Genomic DNA, 22,326 nt, shown 5'->3' on the forward strand with positions numbered 1-22,326 from the left:
TATGGACGCTCCCTTGACATGATTGTGGTGTTGAAGGAACAAGGGTAGTTCCAATAAAAGCGTCAAGTCAAAAACGAAGAGGATGAATAAGAAGGGGCATGTTTTCGGCATTTCGAAATAATGCATGCTTTCAGTTGATTACGAGGCATGAATAATCATTATTCTGAATTTATTACGCATCTTGTTCGTTTTTTTTAATTTCCTACTCAACAAGACTCGGAAAATGATTTCCTTTCTACAATCAGAAAATAAATGCCTTTCTGTAATTGTTCAACAATTCTTTCGATAACCAATCTTTGATTTATTCCCAATTTGCATTGTTCGTTATATCGCTTAATTATATCTAAGGAATGTCTCATAAATCGGATTTATATAGAATTCACAATAAATATAGATTATAATGGTGCTATTCGTTAGCATTATCTTTCAAAACGATTCCCTATGAAATTTACGTTACACTCTATTGTGTATGTTTACAAGTCACTGTTCTAAAATGGTATCCAACATCTTTTTTACTATGTAATGCCACTACGGTTATATAAAGTCAATTGTTTGATTTTCGGTCCATCCCATTTGCCCCGGTCGGTCCCCAGTATAAACGAGTGTCTTCAACTTCCTCGCAGGCGGAATCAACTGATTGATTCGTCGTATTTCAGATCCTTCAAGTTAGCACCAGTCTCATTTAGAACGCGATTTTTCAGCTGCTCGATCTCCAGCAGCAGTTCTTTGGTCTCCAGATCCAGCGATTCGTTCTCCGACTTCAGCTGCCGATCCTGATCGATGTCCCACTCGAGTGAATCCTCCGGCGTTGATATGTGTGATGAGGAAGCATATGAACCACAGCTCACAATCGATGGCGTTCCGATGACTCCGGATCCATTCGGACCGACGCTGGCTAGTGGATGAGTGCCGCCACCGCTCGTTCCGTTTCCGGTGTCCTGAGTACGAAGCGATGTAGCCCGATCCAGCCGACGGATGGAGTTGATCCGATCTTTGCTCTTCTTCAGAATGGACCATTCCTCTACTTTGAACACAGGATCCATCGGCGTGGGATATGGTAGTTTCTGATCATCGATTGCTCGCAATTGCCTATGAATAAGGTGTGGATTAGCGTAATCCGCGAATCGTTAATAGTGATAAATTACCATTGGCTGTTCTGATATCCGTAATCGTTCTCCCACTCCAGGTCCAGCGAGCTGCCCGGAGTTGAAGTGACGTCCGTGTTGAGATCGTGATATCCATTTCTTCGAGTATTGCTATCCTTCGACACAAGCAGAAGCGAGTGTGCATCGAGGCACTGCAGTTGAATTTCTGATCTGCGATTTTAAGAATCAAGATTTTATTGAAGTTTAAATTTCTCTAGAAAGTAACACCAACTAACCCTGATATCTGATGGTCTTTATGATTACTCTTGCTTATAAAATTATTGTTGTTTGATTTGTTCAGTCTTGAGTACTCCACCTTTCCTTTCAGTCGCCAAAAGTTGCCGAAGAGTTTGGGATTTTTCTAGAAGGAAAACAACATAACTGTTGCTTAAAGCAATAACACTAGTTTACAGCATTTTTGAACTCGGTAAGCTGATGATTGTTTTTGGTGTAGAATCATGCTCTGAGTTCGAAAACGCGAAGGAAAAAAAATACAGTAGAGCGGAAATTTTTTCGACTTTCCATACAAGATTAATGATTTGAAATCAATTTTTGTTCCATTTTTAAGCAAAGTCGGTCACTTCACATATCTCATTCTCCGTAATCAATGCTCCGATTGAGCTAAATTTTTTTCTGTAACTCGCCTACATATGATATGTCAAATAAACGTTGAGAAAGAATTTTTCAATTATTTTTTTCTTATTGAAAAAAAAAATACATTTCTTCACATAATTTTGGAAATTTTGCTAAAATTTAAGGAGATCGTCCCCAAAACACGCCAATATCTTGAATTTCATCAATCTGACGCCAAACCTGTATTCAGATGATCGAATGGTATTATATTCAGCTTTTAATTTATGGAAAAAGAAAACAAATTGGTTGAAAAAACGCAAGATATTTGAATTTTTTCAAATTCCATATTTTAAAAAGTTGTAAAACTCGATATTGAGCTAAAACTCAAAAACTGTTCTACTTTCAATTTTTTGAAGCACGGTTTCGAAATCAGCGCTAAATTATTCTTTCAAAAATTTTGGTTGTTTACAGAAGTTCACGACTTTTGTTTTATTTTGTAAACTAGTGTAATTATTGTTCAATTTACTCACATTTGATTTATTTTTTTGGATCTTTACTTGCTGCTGCGAGCATCCTTCAACCAGCATCTAACAATAGAAGAAAAATTAGTTAGCGATTAGATTAGTGATTCTATGGGTGACATATTTTAATTTTCAATATACTTAAATCTAATTCTTAAATATTTCTTAACATAGCATAAACGACGGCTCATATTGCCAAAGCGGTAATTCGGCAATTCCATGGTGCAGATGAAGAACAGCGTTGAGAACCTGTACCCGGGAACTGCGATAATCTCTAGAAGAATTTCTGAAAAAAACCTTGCAGGAACCTCTGTAGGAATCCCTGCAGGAATACCCCAAAGAATCTCTAGAAGAATTTTCGAAGGAATTTCTGGAGGAATCCTTGGAGAAATTCCTTAAGAATCTCTGATTCCTCCAGAGGATTGCAAAAAAATCTAGTAATTCCTCGAGGCATGCCTGAGAAAATCATCAGCCTCATTGAAGTACAGTACATGGCATTTTCGTGCAGGGTACTACACAACGATGTTTTGTCCAATCTCATCCGGGTCGTTGCTTTGTGGAGCGGACCTGGTGTGGTAGTTAGAACACAAGACAATCACGCCGAGGACCTGGGATCGAATCCCACTCCCGACATACTCACTAACATGTGGATTCTTCCTTCGGAAGGGAAGTAAAGCGTGGGTCCCGAGATGAACTAGCCTTAGGTTAAAAATCTCGTTAATACAGACAAAAAAAGGTCGTTGCTGGACAAAAAAACTGTCACCGCTACTGTTCCTCATTGTAGTCTACGAGATCCTGGTAGATGCGATTGACCGTGAATCAAATCGTGTATTGCTGTGGCAGTCCATTACCATGGAGCACCTAAATGACTTCGAACTGGCTGATGACGTTGCTCCCTAGCTCAACGGCGCTCTGATATGCAGAGCAAGCTCGATGATCTTGCCAATCGCTCCTCAGCGGCAGGTCTTACCATCAACGTCAACAAGACCAAATCGTTGGATGTAAACACGGTCTCAGCTGGGCAATCAGTGGAGAATGTTGGAAGCTGCCAATATCTTGGTAGCCAAAATGGCGGCCGATAGCGGCACCAAGATCGCCATAGGTGCACGGATCAAGAAGGTGAGGGCTGCTTAAGAAATGCATGGAAAAACAACCAGATTAGTCGACGCACCAAAATCCGAATTTTTGGTGTACGTTATGACGAAGTACGGAATTGCTAAACGTACCGTTCGCGTTCGCTCAACATGTTCACCGGAGTACGCGGAGTCTACATAGACGTGAAGCAAGAAATCCCAGAGATTGTGTATTTTCGTAATCGAAAAGGTAGATTGTACTACGACGGATTGATACAAAAGTGTTTCAACTGCAATTCGGACACACACTTCAAGAAGGCTTGTCCGGTTCTTCGCAAACAACAGAAGGAAGACGTACAGCAGCCAACAGCAGTAGCGCACGTGGTCAACGAAGTTAAGGAGAGAGCAAAGGAGAAAATCATCGTTGATGATTTTGTGGATGGATCACTATCGAGAAATGAAGTACACACCAAAAAACAAGTGAAAACGAAGAAAATAGAGGCAAAGCGTCAACGTTCGTTCGAATCTAACCCAGAATCTGACTCAGGGTCAAATCAACAGACACAAAAGAAGCAGAATAAAGCCGATGCGATCTCGAGCGACAGTGATAATAGCTTGACTTTTGTGCCTGTCTCATCTGTCAACAAGAGGAGGTACCGAATAGCAACGTACGAATGGATCGACGACGAAAGTGAACAACGACAATTGATTGAAGAGGTCAAACAGAAAATTGCTGAAACTATCGGAATCCCGTTGGATCAGTTGACTTTCTACCATAGTTGATTTTTTTTTGTATTTTTTGTGAAGCTAAATTTTGTTATATCCTATTATTGTAAACTATTGAATTTGGCTCCGTAAAGTGCCCCGCACAATTGAGCCTTTTAAATAAACGAATTAAGAAAAAAAAATCCGAATTTTTAACTCGAACGTGAAATCTGTGCTGCTATACGCCAGTGAAGCCTGGTGTGTATCAGTGGAGAACACGCAACGGCTGCAGGTCTCCATCAATAGATGCCTGCGGTACATAATTCGTTGCATAGTGGCCTCACAATTGGAGCTCCATCGTCGATGTCATCACAAGCCAATAGCGACAGAAATTCGGGAGCGTGTATATGTGTGTTGTTGTTATAGTTGCATGCCTCTTCGATCGCTGGATATATTGTGAAAAAGCAGTTTGATTGCTAAGTGTTTTTTTCTGCATTCACAAACAGTTAAGTGCATTTTGATATGCTTGTTTTGATGAAATAGTGCACGGATCGACATCATTTGCTTGTTTATTTTCTTGGAAGAACGAATGCTATCTCGCCGATGATTATTTCTATCTACACATTATCTACACAAAGCACTTCTGATATATACATAGCCATCGCTGATCGTTTTACCGATCACCCCGCCATCTGGTCGTGAAGTAGCGTATATTGTTCGTGCGGATAGGATTTACCAAAATGGAGAATGGATGATTACTGCAGCGCTTGCAAATTGAAATTCCGCACAGAAGATATTGTTGTGTCTTGCGACGGCCAATGCGAAGATCGCCGCAGTTTCCATGCAAAGTGCATGGGTCTATCCTACGACGAGGGATGCGCATGTCTACATCCAAGCATATTTTGGATGTGCGACTCCTGCAGGGATTACATCGCAAAAGGACGTTTTCGCAAAACTGCCACCGATAAGAACAGCAATGAGTACGCAGCTAAGAGTGAATTTGATATTTTGAAAACGGAAGTTAAACTAATGAGTGAAACGTTATCGAAAGTGGAAAAGAAGCTCACTGCAGAGCCTCGTACTTCAATTCGTCATCACGAAAATCTGCCTTGTCCAGACAATCAGTCTATCCCACTTGCATCTAGTTCTGTATATGTTAGTGAAATGACCGCAAACAGTTGTACCGATCCGATCAATCTTTATATAACGAACATTGCAACTGATGTAACTGAGGATGAACTGCAGCTAATGGTTTGCGAATCCATAGGCGCGGAAGAAGTGTTAAGTGTGAAACGCTTAGTACCTCCGTGGAAAAACGTTTCCATGCTAGACTATGTATGTATCGTACAAAGTATCTGTCGAAGCAAAATTTCGTAACTCGGCTCTGAAAAGATCGAATTGGCCTAGAGAAGTGTGGTGTCGCGAGTTTAGAGATTATTCTAATATATTTAGCATGGCGACCTTCGCACCGGACTTTTTAAGCTCATGTATTGTTTCTTTCAATAGCAGTTTGTTGTTCTCTGTACTTAGTTTATTTCTCGTGTGTCATTTGATTTGTATTTTTGTTACTGCAACATGCATTTTTAATTTATATTTAAGATAAGCAATCTGTACGACCCAGTCGAAGATCAAGTAAATAAATAAATGAAAGTGCAGGTGGGTCGGCTACACTCTACGCAGAAGCGGAAACGAAATCTGCAAACAAGCGTTAGACTGGAACCCAGCAGAACATCGCCCAGTATGGAAATCTTTCAATTCGGCCCTCTGCACCATCGTGGGTGCCCAGGACTGAAAGTATGGAAGTACTTCTTAGAGAAATTTCTGGAGAAATCACCATACATATTTTGAATACCCCGTAACGTGGGTAGATCACTTTGCGTTGCGGTGTAAAATCTACCAAATCAAATTTTGATCTTGTTATTTACCGTATTTATAAATATTCCAAGATAAAAGTTTGATGCACTTTTTTTGTGTTTTGTAGTATTTTTGTTTCAATGTACAGCTAATTAACATTTCAGCAGGATTCAGGTAAATTTATCGTCTGATATAAATAATATTGTTAAAATTTGTAACTGTGGCGAGCGTATCACTAATGTGTAGCTTATTTGACGTACGATGTTAATATTATTTTATATTTCAGATTAATAACCGAAGAATCTAGTAATTCAACCAAATGCCATCAAGATGACGAGGAAACCAGGATGAATCGGGTAGACAACTGATTCGAAGCAGTCTAACAATGGTGTGTCTGAACGTTGACCAAGCGTATGCTTTGGAGTTTACTCTTCCACTAACAACACCCAAATTCCCGTGACACCTAGGCCTGAGAGACCTTAGAGTTGTCTAGTCTACATCTTTCATAGGGGTCCAAAACTAACTATCCTTTCCCATTCCTCAGCAGTCGCAAGGACGTGGTCAGGACAGTGCTCGACCATTGAAGGATTGCGTCAGTCTTGTCTAAGAGTCAACGATTAGTCCCAAATCTTCGTGCTTTGGTGCGGACGGGAAGGAGGCAACCCTCATACCGCTGTTATGGACCGCTGTTAGGACTGTACCACCTACACATTTGTACGACTCGCTCAATGCTAATGCTAAATCACCACACAAATTTTGGAATGAAATCTCTGGTGGAATTCCTGATGGAATCCTCGGATGAGTCCTAAAACAATCGTTGGAGGAAACCGTTGAGGCATTCCCGGGGGAATCTCTGGGGGAGTTCCCAAAGAAATCCATGGATAACTTCTTTAAAGATTTCTCGAAGAAAAAAAATAATATCATCGTAATATCGCTGAAAGAATTGCAGGACGAATTTCTGAAGGAATTCATTTGCTGGAGCTGCAGAGGGCATTCGTAGACAAATTCATGGCTGGATTTCTGAATAAATCCGGGGATAAACTCCTAAAGAATATCTTGGAGAAAATTTAATTGCTGGATGACTTCCAGGAGAATATTCTGACCCTTGTATGCATCTCCATAAAATAATCTTTAACCTTCCAGGACGCGCGCCATCAAACAACCAAAATTGCACCGCGCTCGCGCTGTATACGAAAAGCGAGGATTTTTGGTAGTGTTGTACTTTTTACAACAGCGCGCGCGTTGAAGGGTTAAAACCCCTAAAACAAATCGCTGGACAAATTCCTCTCCATGAAGGAATTAAAAAAAAACTGCGGGTATTCCCAGAGGAATCTCTAGAGTAATCCCTAGAAAATATGATGTAAGGATTTCTGAATTTTCTGAAAGAATCTCTGAATATTTTTCCTTTCTGGAAAGAGGAATTCCTGAAGCAATCCCTGGATGAATTCCCGGAAGGAATTCCTAGGCAAAATGCTGGTAGAATCCTTGGAAGTATTCCTAGATGAATTATTGGAGGAATTCTAAGAGAAGAATTTTTAAGGGCATCCCTAGAGAAATTCCTCAATAAATTTCTGGAAGAATCCCTGCAAAACATCCTAGAGTAATCTCTGGATGAATTCCTGGAGAATTATTTACAGGAATTCTGAGCAGAATACTTGTAGGAATTCCTGGTGGTATTTCTGAAGTAATGCCTGAAAAAAAAAACATAGAGCAATGCGTGGTAAAACACCTTGAGGAATTTCTAGATGAAACCCAGAAAAAAATCTTGGAGAGTTCTCAGGAGAAATATCTGGAAGAATTTCTGTAGGAATTACTGGTAAAATTCCTGGAGGAATTCCTAGTGGAGTTCCTGATGGAATTTCTGGTGCAATTCGTGGTGGAATTCCTGGAAAAGATACTGGTGAAATTCCTGGAGAAATTCCTGGTAGAATTTCTGGTGGAATTCCTGGTGCAATTCGTGGTGGAGTTCCTGGAGACATCCCTGGTGAAATTCCTAGAAGAATTCCTGGAGAAATTTCTGGTGGAATTCTTGATGGAATACCGTGATTTCGGGTGAAATTGATCACTTTTCACAGTTTTTGGCTTCCAATTTTTGAATAGTTGTCGGTATGGTCAAACTCAATGCTTTAAAACAAGTACGACCACGGGTTGCATCAGTCAATGAGGTTGAAACTTTTACTGCAAATCATATTATTGCAATAAATGTCAGTTAAAACAAAAAAAAATCAGAAATTACAGTTTCGGGGTGAAATTGATCAGTCAGTGAACTGTCTTTGTAAGTGCTGAAAATAAATTTTCCATATGAATTCATCGTTCCAGAATGCAAAAAGCTTTGTAAAAGTTATACAAGTTTGATAAATTCTTAATTATTTAAATTTAAAGTTTAACAAATCTAAAGAATACGCCTAAAAGTATGCAATTTTCATACTAAACAAGTTATTACTTTAGCAAAAGTACAATTTTATGCATAAATATCAATATTTGTAGAACTTTTGATGACGAAGTCGGATTAAGCAAACACTTGGCAGCTATGAACATTCATTCGAATATTTATTCCATGTGCGATACAGCTATGGTAACAAAAGTTTGAGAGTGTCTTTGAAATTCGCCAAACACGCAGTTTTGGAAAATATTAAATTTAATACAGAAATATGTGACTAATTAGCTGTAAAACATGTAAACTCATCATTCAATAACCCTTGAGCCAGATGATAGTCATTTTTTACAAATTGTTTTAAGTTCAATGCTTTATTTTTGACAAATAAAAATTGCCCTCACGTCGATCCATTTCACCCGAAATCACGGTACCTAGAAGAATTTCTAGTGAAATTCCTACTGGAATTTCTGGAGGTAGTCCTCCAGGAATTCATCAAGGAATGGCTCAGGGATTACACATGTCTATGTTACCCTTTACAGGCATGTGGTTGTTTCAATTCTTGTTTTAAGAAATGGGAGGAATTCCCCACAATTGCTTCAGAAATTCGGTCAAGAATTCTTCTAGGGATTTCACCTCTATTCCTCCGGGAATTCCTCCTGAGATCGCTAAAGAGATTTCTCCAGTGATTACACTAGTTTACAGCATTTTTGAACTCGGTAAGCTGATGATCGTTTTCGGTGTAGAATCATGCCCTGAGTTCGAAAACGCAAAGGAAAAAAAATTACAGTAGAGCGGAAATTTTTTCGACTTTCCATACAAGGTTGATGATTTGAAATCGATTTTTGTTCTATTTTTAAGCAAAGTCGCTCACTTCACACACCTCATTCTCCGTAATCAATACTCCAATTAAGCTGAATTTTTTACTGTATCTCGCCTACACATGATATGTCAAAAAAACGTTGAGAAAGAATTATTAAATTGTTTTTTTCTTATTTGAAAAAAAAAATACATTTCTTAATATATTTTTGGAAATTCTGCTAAAATTGAAGGAGATCGTTCCCAAAACTCACCAATATCTTGAACTTTATCAATCTAACGCAAAACCTGTATTCAGATGATCGAATGGTATTATATTCAGCTTTAAAGTTATGGAAAAAGATTTAAAATTTGTTGAACAAAACACAAGATATTTGAATTTTATTAAATTCCATATTTTAAAAAGTTGTAAAACTCGATATTGAGCCAAAACTCAAAAACTGTTCTACTTTTAATTTTTGAAGCAAGGTTTCGAAATCAGCGCTAAATTATGCTTCAAAAATTTTGGTCGTTGACAAAAGTTCACGACTTTCGTTTTATTTTGTAAACTAGTGTTATTCACATGCTTTATGTAGAGCGGATCTGGTGTGATGGTTAGAACACTTGACTATCACGCCGAGGACCTGGGATCGAATCCCACTCCCGACAAACTCACTAAGCGTGGGTTCTTCCTTCGGAAGGGAAGTAAAGCGTGGGTCCCGAGATGAACTAGCTCCGGGTTAAAAATTGCGTTAGTAAAGTAAAAAAAGCTTTATACGAGGAATTTCTCTAGGGATTCCCTCAGAGCTTTCTTAATTGATTTCTCCATATATTCCTTCAAGAATTCCACTAGAGTTTATTTCAATAATTCCATCTGGAATCATTCGAAGTATTTCTGCTAGGAGTTATTTCAGAAAATCTACCAAAGATTATTCAGAAATTATCTCAGAAATTACTTCAAAATTTTCTACAAAAAATCATTTGGATGGACTCCAAAGGATACTTTCAATAATTCCTCCAGAAATTACTGCAGGCATGGATTCCTTCAAAGTTATTTTTCAGGCATTCTCCTAAAGAAATTCGACCAGGAATTCGTTCAGAAAATCCCTTCTGGGAATTTCTCATGGGACTACTTCCGGGATTCCTCCTAGGATTTTTTCTGTTATTCCTTCAAAAACTCCTCCGAAAATTCCTCCAGAGATTCACTCTGGAATTTCTTCTGGACTACTTCCAGGAACAGCTCCAGGGATTATTTTAAAAATTCCGCCAAGGATTCCTCCAGGAACGCTTCTTGAGAAGGAATTCCTCCGGGAATTCTGTCCGGAACTCCTTCAGGAATTCCTCCAAGAATTGATTAGGGATTCCCTTAGTAATTCCTCTTGGATTACTTCCGATATTCCATCTGGGTTGTTTTTTTTTTTCCTAAAACAACTGCATGGATTCCTCCAGGAGTTCTTCCACAATTTCTTCTAGGGATTCCAGATTTTTTTTCAAGAATTCCTTCTGCAACTTTTTTAATGCTTCCCCCTGGATTTTTTTTCAGGAAGTTTTCCTTGGATTCATTCAGGAATTCCTCCTGAGATTCCTCTGACGATACCTCCAGGAATTCCTCAAGGTATTACTCCACAAAATTCTCAGGTAATTCCTTCCGGGAATCACAGGGATTCCTCTAGGAATTCCTCCAGGAGATTTCTCTATGAATTGATCTAGAGAATCCTCCAGAATTTTTTTCTTAAATTAATCCAGCGATTCTTTAAGGAATTAATCCAGAGATCCCTCCTTGAATTCTTCAAGGATTTTTTCCTAGAATTCCTTCAGGAATACTTCTAGTAATTCTTTTAGGCATTCCTCCAGGACTTCTGTCAGAGATTACTCCAGGAATTGGTCTAGGGATTCATCCTGGAGTTCTCCTAGGCATAGCTCCATGTATTCCACCAGGCAGTCCTCCAGGAGTTCCTCCAGGGATTCACCAGACATTCCTCCAGGGATTCCTCCAAGAATTCCTCCAAGAATTCCTCTAGGATTTTCTCCAGAAATTCCCTTAGCAATTCCCCCAGCAATTTATCTAGGAATTCCTCTAGGAACTTAGCCAGGAATTCGTCCAGGAGTTCCGCCAGGAATTTCGCCAGAAATTCCTCTAGGAATTGCATCAGGAATTCCACCAGGAATTTCTCCAGGAATTTCACCAGGAACTCTAACAGGAATTCCACCATAAATTGCACCAGGAATTCCACCAGGAATTTCAACAGGAATTCCTGGCAGAATTTCTGGTGGAATTCCTGGAAAACTTCCTGGAGAAATTCCTGGGCTTCATAGCCGACCTATTACAAGGTGATGTTATTTGTGCTTCTCTTCTTGAACAAGTTGGAATTCATGTCCCTAGTCGTAGTCTTCGTTTTCATAGTTTTCTGTACATTCGTCCCGCTAGAACTAATTATGGACAAAATGAGCCTTTACAGAGTATGTGTCGCGTTTTTAATCAGTGTTATGATGTTTTAGACTTAAGTGTTTCTCGTGTAGTAAATAAGAATAGATTTAAAAATGTATTGTGTTAGAGTACAGTATGCGGCAGGAAAAAAATGCGAAAGTGTTTTTCAACTTCAAACCTCATTTTCGTCCATTTGACATTAACCAATCTATGTTTCAACGTTCCATGATCTATAATAGGCTAGTTTTCTGAAAAGGTAATTAAAAAATTTCCCATTTTGGTCACTAACCTTTACAGGGCGGCGCCTGAAGATGAAGACAACCAGAATTTTCAAACCGCAAAAAATCGCACAGGTCGTTAAATTTCGCATCTGATAAAACAAAATTTTTGATTTTCTCTACAATATCATCAAATATATGTACTTATTTCATCTGGTATGTGAAACTACATGGATCTGGATCAGTGTGGTCTGGTTGTTCATCGAATTTGAGCTAATTTTGTTACTATTATAGTCATTTTGTTTAATGACCATTGGGCGCGCAGTTTATTGATATCCGCTTATGAGGCCTACATTATCACATGTTAAACATCAAATATGTTCATTTTTATTTTTCAGTGCTAGAATATAGACATTGACTGATACACTGTCATGAAAAAATACACATATATATCCCATATTTAGCGTATAGTAGTGCCTTGAACTTTTCGCATTTTTTCCTGCCGCACCCTGTAAGATGGGCGTACATGTCATTGGGGTTTGTATTTTAACCTGTTGACGAATAAATATATCAATCCATATCAATTCTTGAAGCAATCCCTGCAAGAATTCCTCTGGGGGAATGCCTTGAAGAATTCCTGGAGAATCTCAGAAGGAATTCCTGGAGGTATCCCAATAGAATTTCCTGCAGGATTTCCTAGAGAAATCGTTAGAGGAATCCTAAAGGAATCCCTGGAGGAGAACTTCTGAAAAAAATCTTGGAAATATCCCTGGAAAAATCCTTGAGCGTTTCCTGGAGAAACTTCTGGAGATATTCCTGCATTAAATCCGGGAGGAATGTCTAAAGGAGTTCCTAGAGGAATTTCTGAAGGAATCCCTGGAGGAAAAGCTTCTGAATGCCTGAAAAAATCCATGGGAAAATACCGGGAGGAATTCTTGGAGAAGGCTCTGAAGAAATCCTGTATTAATTTCTTAAGGAAGTCCTGGAATTATCCCTAGAGCAATTCCTGGAGGAATCTCTAGAGAAATTCCTAGAACAATCCCTAAAAGAATGTCTGAAGGAATCCTTGTAGGAATTTATGCAAGAATTCCTAGAGGAATCCCTGGAATCATTCCCGGAGGAATCAAGGTTGCAACCCGGGTGTTGAAACAACCTCTGTAACAGTATAATTTAAGAGAACAACACATTTTTAAATGAAGGAAAAATGTCAGATTTGACCCTGTGTACTAAGAAAAGCCTTTAACGAAAAGGGAATAAAATTTCTTATGGAAGAGCTACAGTTTATTTGCCTGTCAAAATGTATATGCGGAACTGAACCGCAATTTTTTTAATGTAATTTTAGGTCTTGATTTCCTGGGAGTTGATCAACAACTGTTAAAATTTATAAAAATCAATCACCCTCATTGTTTTCGATCGAATCCACTTTCGAACGTAAATCGTTCGCATGGTCCACTGCACGAATTTGTGCTGGCCTGCTTACTCCCACAGAAAATTTGACGTTTGAGCGGTGCCGACACCGCTCAAACGTCAAATTTCGTGTGGGAGTAAGCAGGCCAGCATAAATTCGTGCAGTGGACCATAGGGCACTGCATTGTTTTGAAATTGTATGGGATTTTGACGTTTCTTGGCCTTGTTGTTTACAAAATTTCAGTAAGAGTGAAAGAGAAGAAGATAATTTCATGCAGAGCCCTATAGGGCACTGCATTGTTTTGATTTTGTATGGGATTTTGACGTTTCTTGGCCTTGTTGTTTACAAAATGTCTGTAAGAGTGAAAGAGAGGGAAAGAATTTCATGCAGTGCCCTATAGGGCACTGCACTGTTTTGATTTTGTATGGGATTTTGACGTTTCGTGGCCTTGTTGTTTACAAAATTTCTGTAAGAGTGAAAGAGAAGGAGAGAATTTCATGCAGTGCCCTATTCCCGTTTACGCCAGCAAAATCAAATGGCCTACTGATTCGATCGAATCAAAAACGTTCGAAAGTGGATACGTCCGTTAACAAGAATGAGGGTGAATGTCTTCTGAGATTTCAGGTTTTTCTAGATTTGCATTTCTGGAAAAAAGTGAGCATTTCAGAAAATGATTTTCCGCTAATAGGTTTTCTGACTATTACATTACTACAAAAAAAATAAACACATAAATCTGATTTACCTCATACTGGCTATCACTAGCAGCCACATTCCGACTGCTTTTCGTGGTTCAATCCCGTTCGTCATTTTCACCACAACCGGATGTGCGTGTGTGCCGCAGCGACAAAAAATAAACGATATTCCCACGGCAGCATCAATACAGAAAGAAAACAAAAAACAGCGCAAATAAATTATCGATTTTACCTTACACGCACCGACGACCGAGCGAACTGTTCCATCCCACCACCCTCCGCTTTCGAGACTCACCGCGTTTGTTTTTCCTCCGAAAGGCATCCTTTGAAGCAATTTCCCATAATTTGCAAGTGGAGCACTCATACGCACGTGTTCGGATTTTAGTGCGTAGGACCTTGACCTGACCCGCTCAAGACCCCTAAACTGACCACCCTCCTTCCGTCGATGAACGAAGCTTTGCGGTTAATGCGGATCTGGGCATCTGCTGGTGATGTGATTCCCAATGAATCAGCATCATCTTCCACGATTGGACGCAGTGCTAGATCCTTTATTGTCGAGAAGCGATCGAAAACTAGAGCACTACTTGCCGCGTATTTAGAACCCATCGAAAGCTAATGAAAACGATTATCTACTGCACAGTTACATTTTCCGCTTAATTCCACAGTTCCTTTCAATATTCGGCTTGAAAAATGATGCACGCAAGTTATAACCGAGCCCCAACAAAAACCGCGATATAAATCAATAAAGGAAAACTTTTGACTTTTGGTTTTTCTCTCCTAGGTGACGGGCCCACATAGTTCTAGCGGGAGACTTGTACGGTAGTGAGGGAGGTACCAAGTGTAATAGAAAACACAAGAATAAAAAAGAAATAATGAGAATCAACTGGCACTGACAGCCAACAGCTGATTGAAGGGGGTGGAAAAGCGCTTGCGCAGAAGTTTGTTTACTCGAGGAAACGTGTTGGAAAATGGAGAATTTTCCGAAGGGATTCAGTGTTACAAAAGTTAGCCCTTTATAGTTTGAATAAGTCGTTGAAAGCGTGCCAAAGTAACTTATCTGTCGAAGCTGTACGTTCATTCTTTAGGTAGAGTTCGACCGCGATAAACGTATTTGTTTCTCTGCGTAAAAAAAACGTGATTTGACACCATCTTGGTTTTTTTTTCGAAAAATCATTTACGAATTAGTGAAAATCTCCAAATAAAAGAATTAAGTGCAGTTTCTTTTCTGGAGTAGTGGTTGGCAATAATATTAATAATATATTATATACTGCGACTGAAGTGCTGCGGTGAAATAAAGCAGAAAACCCGAAACCGAACCTCACATCATGGCGGAGCCACCTGATAAATTCCGGAATGCCGAACAGCCGCAAAGGGTCTACACCGTCTACGAGTACCATCAACAAGATGTGGCCCCATACAGGATTATCGTTCAACTGGCGGACGACAAAAAAGGCGAACTACGGATCAACAAACTCACACTCGGAAGGCTGTTCAGCAAGCGAAACGGCTACAAAACAGCATTTCCAACATGCGAACTCTGGGACGCAACAAAATTCTCGTGTTCCTGAAGGACTACCAGGCAGCAAACAAGCTACAATCAGACCCACTTCTGAAGAACAACAACTACAAGGCCTACATTCCGCGTAGCTTCGTCTCGGTATCCGGAGTTGTGGCAGGAGCTCCCACCGACATGGACTTGAATGAGATTGACAAAAATATCAGCAGCGAATATCCCTTTCTGGCGATTAACCGGTTGCATCGATACGAAGCAGGAAACAAGATCCCAACGAACAGAATCAGCATTGTGTTTCGTGCCAGCAAGCTGCCGACTGAAGCTCGGCTGTTTTTCTGCATGAACTCTGTGCGGCCAGTTCTTTGCTTGAACTGTTTGCGATACAACCACAAAACGGAAAATTGTCGTTCGAAAAAGAGGTGCGAGAACTGCTCGCTGCAGCACGATGGTGTGGACACCGGTCACTGCCAGAACAAAACGAAATGTCTGTACTGCAGGAACGACAACGAATACAGGACATCCAAGCAAAACTGCCCCGATCGAACCCGCCAGAAAAACATCAAAACCATCAGACAACTCTCACGCATATGGAAGCGATAGAACAACACCCAACCTTCACGCAAAACCGGTACGACATCTTGGAAAACGCCGACGAGTCCCCAACGATTCCGGAGAGCTATTCCAAAATAACCAGTGGGGCATACAAACCAACGAATACGCACCAGTGCCACAGAAGACGAAGCGACCAATCGAGCAAGTATGCATCGGTGAGCAAGAGACAGTGTTCGCGGATAAAAAAATGAAGGACGACGGGGAAAAGGAAGAGCAGCACAACGGAGCGGCCCTCTTCAACAAATACCGGGTGGATGACTTCGAGAAGTTCGTGCGAAAGTTTGAGCAACAACAGAAGCAGAAAATGCAGCAGCAGTAAATCGGCGCGGTCGTGGATGGCACTACAACGACTGCGGGTGGAGCAGTAGTTGCCGGCCATCAAGCTCCGATGGAACAATGCAAGAACAGATCCAGAGACAGATCCAAGCAGAAGTCTGACACTGTTGATTGGTCTATGAATGTGAACGACAAAGAGTAAGTAAACATGAACCAGAACATGCTAAAGTTATTACAACTAAATATACAAAGCCTTGATAAAAATAAAGATGACCTAGCTAGAACATTAATAAAGGATAAATATGACGTAATATTTGTTTCAGAGAGTTGGACTAAAATAGAATATGATAAACTAAAATAAAAGGTGCCAGGGTATTTCACATATCTGGACTCCAGGGACGACGATATGGAGGTGCCGGCCTAATCATCGACAAGAAGATTAAAACGTGCGAGATAGAACTACCAAGTTTCCCAAAATTCAGGTTATTGCAAGAAAAGTAGTTAACATCGATCTAGTGATGGTATCTATATATGTCGCTCCCAACGTTTTTCATCTGGATCTAGAAGATAGCCTCAAAACCGTGTGCACATTACACAAAGGTAATTGTTGGTGGTGATTTTAATTGCCGCCATGCCTCCTGGGATCCTAGGCATTCGGACAACAAAGGATCAGTGCTATTTGAACTAATGAATGAAGAAAATGTTATCCTTCTGAATAATACTAATCCGACCTTTGTTCCGGCTGAATTAGGCATGGTTCCATCTACTATTGATCTGGTATTGGTAACTCCACAGTTGTATCATTGTACAATAATGAAAGTTCTCGACTATGGCATAGGAAGTAGGCATTTAGCAATTGAAACCAGAATTTCTCTAATAGAGCCTAGAAGAACACCAACATTTGTTAACGAGGCTAAGGTGCAGAGAGCATTCAAAGATATTTTCCAGGTAGTTTCCAGGAGCTTCAAACTATCTCCAAGAGGATACACAGGAAGACCAGACCATGGGCCAGACAGAAGAACAAGTACACCCCTAAGTTTTAATGGTCCGTGGACGTAGAGGAGTTCCTGGCTGGACAAACGGGAGGCCAGAGCAGCATTCAACAGAGATGGATGGATGAGGCAGCTGATAGAGTTTAAGAAAGCGAAGGCGTTTTTCAACAAAAAGAAGAAGGAGGCATTGCAGCAACGCTTTGAAGAGTTCGTAGGTACCAATAGAAATACACTAGAACTCCAATGGCGCTGTAGTCACTTTCCTCATTTAATTATTTTTAAAACTTTGGGGCAATAACTTACTATTTTTAAAAGGCCATCTTGTAGAGGACCTTTTGTTTTAGTAAACAAACTTAACTTGACACTTCTAGTACCGCTGCTGACGCTGTAAGGGCGTGGCAAACTAGATGTTAGTCACATGAATAGTCACGACATTGGACTTCTGTGGCTAATTATTCTACTTAGGTACCTTTGACCCCCGAACACCGTCAAGAGAGGTATGGCAGAAACTGGCGGAATAACATACAGCCTACTACGAACCCTAAGCCCGGACGTTCGCGACAGCATCATCCGTGACATGAACCACATATAGAAAACGTGTTCGTTATCCAAGGAAATACGAACCATAAAGATCGTTGCTATCCCTAAGCCAGAAAAAAAAACCAGAAACGGTGGAAGGAACCAGACCAATCTCCTTGGTTAACTGCGGCCTGAAGCTACTCAAAGCTGCAGTATTGGATAATCTACATCAACATCTGGAGGAGGAAGCGGTTCTGCCAGACTTGTCCTTTGGCTTCCGTAAGCGGCTGTCAACGGTCAGTTGCTTGGAATTTGTGACTAACAGAATTCATCAAAAAAACCAACAAATCATATCGCTGCGGTGGTTTTCATCGACCTGTCGAACACGTTCAATGCGGTTAAAGTAGAGATGTTGGAACAGACGTTGTTGTCCAGTGTAGTCCCTCGGATGATCGCGTTCCTGGTTAATATACCTATTCAGCTCAGAGTTAACAACGACACTATAACACGTTATGTAAGTTAAGGACTACCGCAAGGTGATGTTCTTTCTCCTACAATGTTCAACATTTACTCAGCGACACTGCACAGCATAGAGGAAGAAGGCGTGGTGTTAGTCCAATATGCGGATGATTTTGCGGTAATCATTGAAGGGCGTAGCATTGAGGAGGTAGATGCGCGGGGACAACGTTTTATGAACACGTTCGTAGAGAAGGCCAAAGAGCTGAACTTCACAGTGAACGCCCAGAAAACCAAAACAATAATCTTCAATAACAGCCCGAAAGATCTCGACATTTGCATAGAGGCTAATAGGATAGAAACCATAAAGCTAAGTTTCGAGTTGCCAAGTAGAGCGCTCAAGTAAAATTCCCTCTTTTTCCGCAAGTAATTTTGACAACTGATCCAGTATGGGGAGAAACGTTACTTTTCCTTACGGAATAATAGCGCGGACAATTTTTCCGCAAGGAAAAGTGACAGCTCCATTTGATTCGCACGGGAGGCGTTATGAGTGTTACACTTTTATCCTTACTTGCCATCTGCGAACCGCTCAAGTAATTTTGAAGCGGAATCATTACTTGACCATTACTTGTCCTATCTTTTTGCACAGTACGTACGAAGTGGAAACTAGCCATAAGAATGCAAACATATCTAGGTTTATTGTTAGATAAATCTTAAAAGTATGGGGCCCACATTCGAGAGCTCTTACACAAGCTGACGGAGAGATTAAACATGGTGAAGGTAATCAGTGGACTGAAACACGGCAGCCATCCTGAAACTCTTGGACTAGTGTACAACGCCCTTTTCAGAGGATTCATCAAGTACGGAGCAAGTGTCTATGGCTCAGCATACGCTACCAATCTGAATAAAATAGAGAAGATCAACAACTCATGCCTAAGACGAATCACTGGATGTATTAAAACAACCCCGCTAAATACTGTGCATGCTATATCAGCACAGCCTATGCTTCGTTTCAGAAGAATCAAGGTAGTTGGTCGACAAGTAGCTAAACACTGCTATGAAAGAAGCCATGTATGGAACCAGCTTAGACAACGGCATGCCGACGAGAAAATCAGGATTCCGATGACGGAAAGGATCTATAAGCAAAAGCACCACGAGCATGGCTTGCAGAACATGTCACACCGCATCAAGAAGGAAGGTCAGCTTGGATATGTTCATGTGCGGACTGTTCTGGACAAGGAGTTCTGGCCAAAGAAGACAACTGACGTAAAAATACTCAAGCAGCTTTCCCTATCATTGATAAACGGTATGTACAGCGGTCGTCAGATTATTTACACTGACGCTTCCAACGACGGCGAAAGGAGTGTTATTGGGATTTACCATGAAGCTCGGAACATCAGGATAAGTTTTCGCTTGCAGCACACGGTGTGCATTATGTCTGCAGAAATTGAGGCAATATGCGTTGCACAGCACTGCCGTGAATCGCATATCAGTCCCATCTTTGCTGGATTTCCTATGCAAATGGGACATGTATGCGATTCACGGCAGTGCAGTACATAGCAGGGAGCGATATAACGGGAGCTGTAATCATGACAGATTCGAAATCTGTGGAGTGGACCTGGTGTGGTGGTTAGAACACTTGACTATAATGTCGAGGACCTGGGATCGAATCCCACTCCCGACACACTCACAAAATGTGGGTTCTTCCTTCGAAAGGGAAGTAAAACGTGGGTCCTGAGATGAATTTAGCCTAGGGTTAAAAATCTCATTAATACAGACAAAAAAAAGATTCGAAATCTGGATGCGAACAGATTCAGTCCAAACGAGAACGAGATCAGGTGAACATCTTAGAGTTGGCGGCGCGATCCGGAACAACGATACAGTGGATACCTGGAAACACCGGCGTCAAGGGCAACGAGATAGCGGACCTGTAAAGTGAGTGGTTTCCCGATAGTACCTTCTTTCCCGGTACTGACTTCTGCGCCAACCTTGATTAACAAGGATGCCAGTACGGTATTTTCGTGCCCGACTAACCCGAGATAAACACTCAGGGCAGGTTCTCTAGCCTATCAGACTCCCTCTTACAATCCTGATGTTGTACTCACTCTCAACGTGCACCAACCGATCACTCAACCGATTTGGGAATATCTCCCGTCGCAAGATCGCGACCCGACCGAGTAATAAAAAAAGAGATTCTCCTCAGTCCAAAAAACTCTATACACCTCTAGTTATCAACGATGCGCAATAGGTTAGGCCTGTTTGTATTTATTCGTTTCGTTACGTGGAACATGTGCGCTTACCTACATCTAACCTATCTCTCTCTGGGTGTGTTCGTGGCTTACTTGCTAATAGGTACCTTTTTCGTTGCGGCCGTTGATGCTCTCCTCTCGCTGATGGGCTCCTGGTCGTCGCTTTTCCGAAAACCACCGAACATGCGGGTCAGTGGGCGGGAACGCCCGAGACTCAGGTGCTTAGGTGTCCAAGACCTTCCGCCTTGGTTGCCGTCGATCTCAAACCCGACTCGCCCGCGACCGGAATGGTGCGTCGGCCCGATCGAGTCCCGATGTTGGGTTACGACGACGCTGACCACGTGCTTGAGGGTCACTCGAAAACCGCGTCGTTGACTGTGACACGTTTTGGCGGGAAGAGGTTCGGTCAAGGAAGCTGAACGGCACCTCTCTGTCCGGGAATAGGCCCGGATTCCTTCCTGGAAATTAGAATCCAAAACCGAAAGCCACGTGGGTGGCTGTGCCACACCATTTTAACAAACACACCCTTGATAAAAGCCACTTTGTAATATCTACCTTTGATTTACAGATGATTTCGTGCTATGTCACTATCTAGCGCACTTTTTAATTTGATTGGGTCACAGTTGCTAGCTATAAAATGAATTAGTTAACTATACGAAGTTCAAACACTGTAGCAGTTAATTTACCTAGTAGGTGATCACCGTAAAACACGTGATCCCCCTCAGCAAAGCACTATTCTTTGAAATTAATCTTCCACACAATTTCGGTATTACACTTTTGCTAATAGTTTTTTCATATAACTTTTGTTCTTCGCTTTAGGTCTTCTCCTTTGGTTAAAATATAACTGTTTTAGGTAAACCGTCTAGCAACTTTCTAATTCGGAACTGATTTTAGGTTTTCCAATTCTTGACACAACTTGTCGCTTTAGCGTGCAAACTAGAAATGGACGAGTCATTGAAATGAGGAGTCTTATTTGGTCCATCCGACCTATTTTTTAATTATATGCGTGTGATCTTTGGCGGAAGTTGGTCATTTTCCTATTTTTCATTGACTGTCTTTGTTCCTCTAATGGGCTGTCAAACCTATCCCCGACTATCCATCTCGTTTTAAATTTCAGTTTCTTGTCCATATCTTCGCCGCGGTACTCCAATACATTGGTGTCCAATAAAATATTATGACCATAGGTAGATTTTTAGAACACATGATTTCACGCCTACATGTCTCTTATCCAGCTGTTAGGCATATCTGTTATACGCTCAATCTCCATCGGTAGACCGATTGGAAACGAGCCCAGCTATAAAATTTGATGAGCTTTTTTTTTTATAGCGCCATTTAAACAAACAGTTATTGATTGATTTTCCCAACTGTTACATTACCCCTTATCCAACAGAAAAAAAAATATTTATTATTTTTTCCAAAAAAAATAATAATATTTTTTTTTGCTTTTAAAACACTTGCTCAAATAGTAAATAAAATATATGTACCTAACAATTATGGAATTCTACCCTACATCTCTTTATAAGAGTTGAGAATGGCTTGAATTCCATCCAAGTTTAATCCAATCCAAATATTTATCCAACCGACCAAACCAAATGGACATGGACTGACAATACGCACATCAGATTTAGCTGATAGCTCTCATCTCAATCTCATGATCCTACGTTAAAAGCTTACATCACTCACCTTCTCACAACACTAGTACCTAGCAGAACTAGCTTACTGTTTGATGGTAGTGATCAAAAATTACCGAACAAAAAATCTATGAACTACTGTACCTCATTCGATCTATATATACACATCTACACATTTAAAATGACTTGGAAATTGAATTCGATCTTTGTTTTTCTCCTACCACTCATGTTCTCCTGTTACTTGCTCTCTTTAGTTAACCATTTTGGCGTGTTTTTTCCTAATTATTTG

At 40.6% G+C, this 22,326-nt stretch overlaps 1 protein-coding gene across 2 annotated transcripts; it reads right to left on the bottom strand.

The window, feature by feature from the left end:
* Positions 1-124: 124 nt before the first annotated feature.
* On the bottom strand, positions 125-14,631 carry LOC109414053 (uncharacterized). Of its 2 annotated transcripts, none has more exons than XM_029869085.2 (6): positions 14,085-14,631; positions 13,840-13,876; positions 2,249-2,305; positions 1,382-1,506; positions 1,146-1,316; positions 125-1,089 (listed from the first exon to the last, which is right to left on the bottom strand). In XM_029869085.2, the coding sequence occupies exons 1-6, from the start codon at positions 14,129-14,131 to the stop codon at positions 630-632; spliced, it is 897 nt and encodes a 298-aa protein (XP_029724945.1). In that variant the 5' UTR covers positions 14,132-14,631; the 3' UTR covers positions 125-629. The 2 variants fall into 2 exon arrangements, with proteins under 2 accessions (XP_029724945.1, XP_029724946.1); XM_029869086.2 differs by having other exon boundaries at positions 13,840-13,873; positions 14,085-14,630.
* Positions 14,632-22,326: the final 7,695 nt, after the last annotated feature.

The sequence above is a fragment of the Aedes albopictus genome, chromosome 2 (genome assembly GCF_035046485.1).
Source record: "Aedes albopictus strain Foshan chromosome 2, AalbF5, whole genome shotgun sequence".
NCBI lineage: Eukaryota > Metazoa > Arthropoda > Insecta > Diptera > Culicidae > Aedes > Aedes albopictus.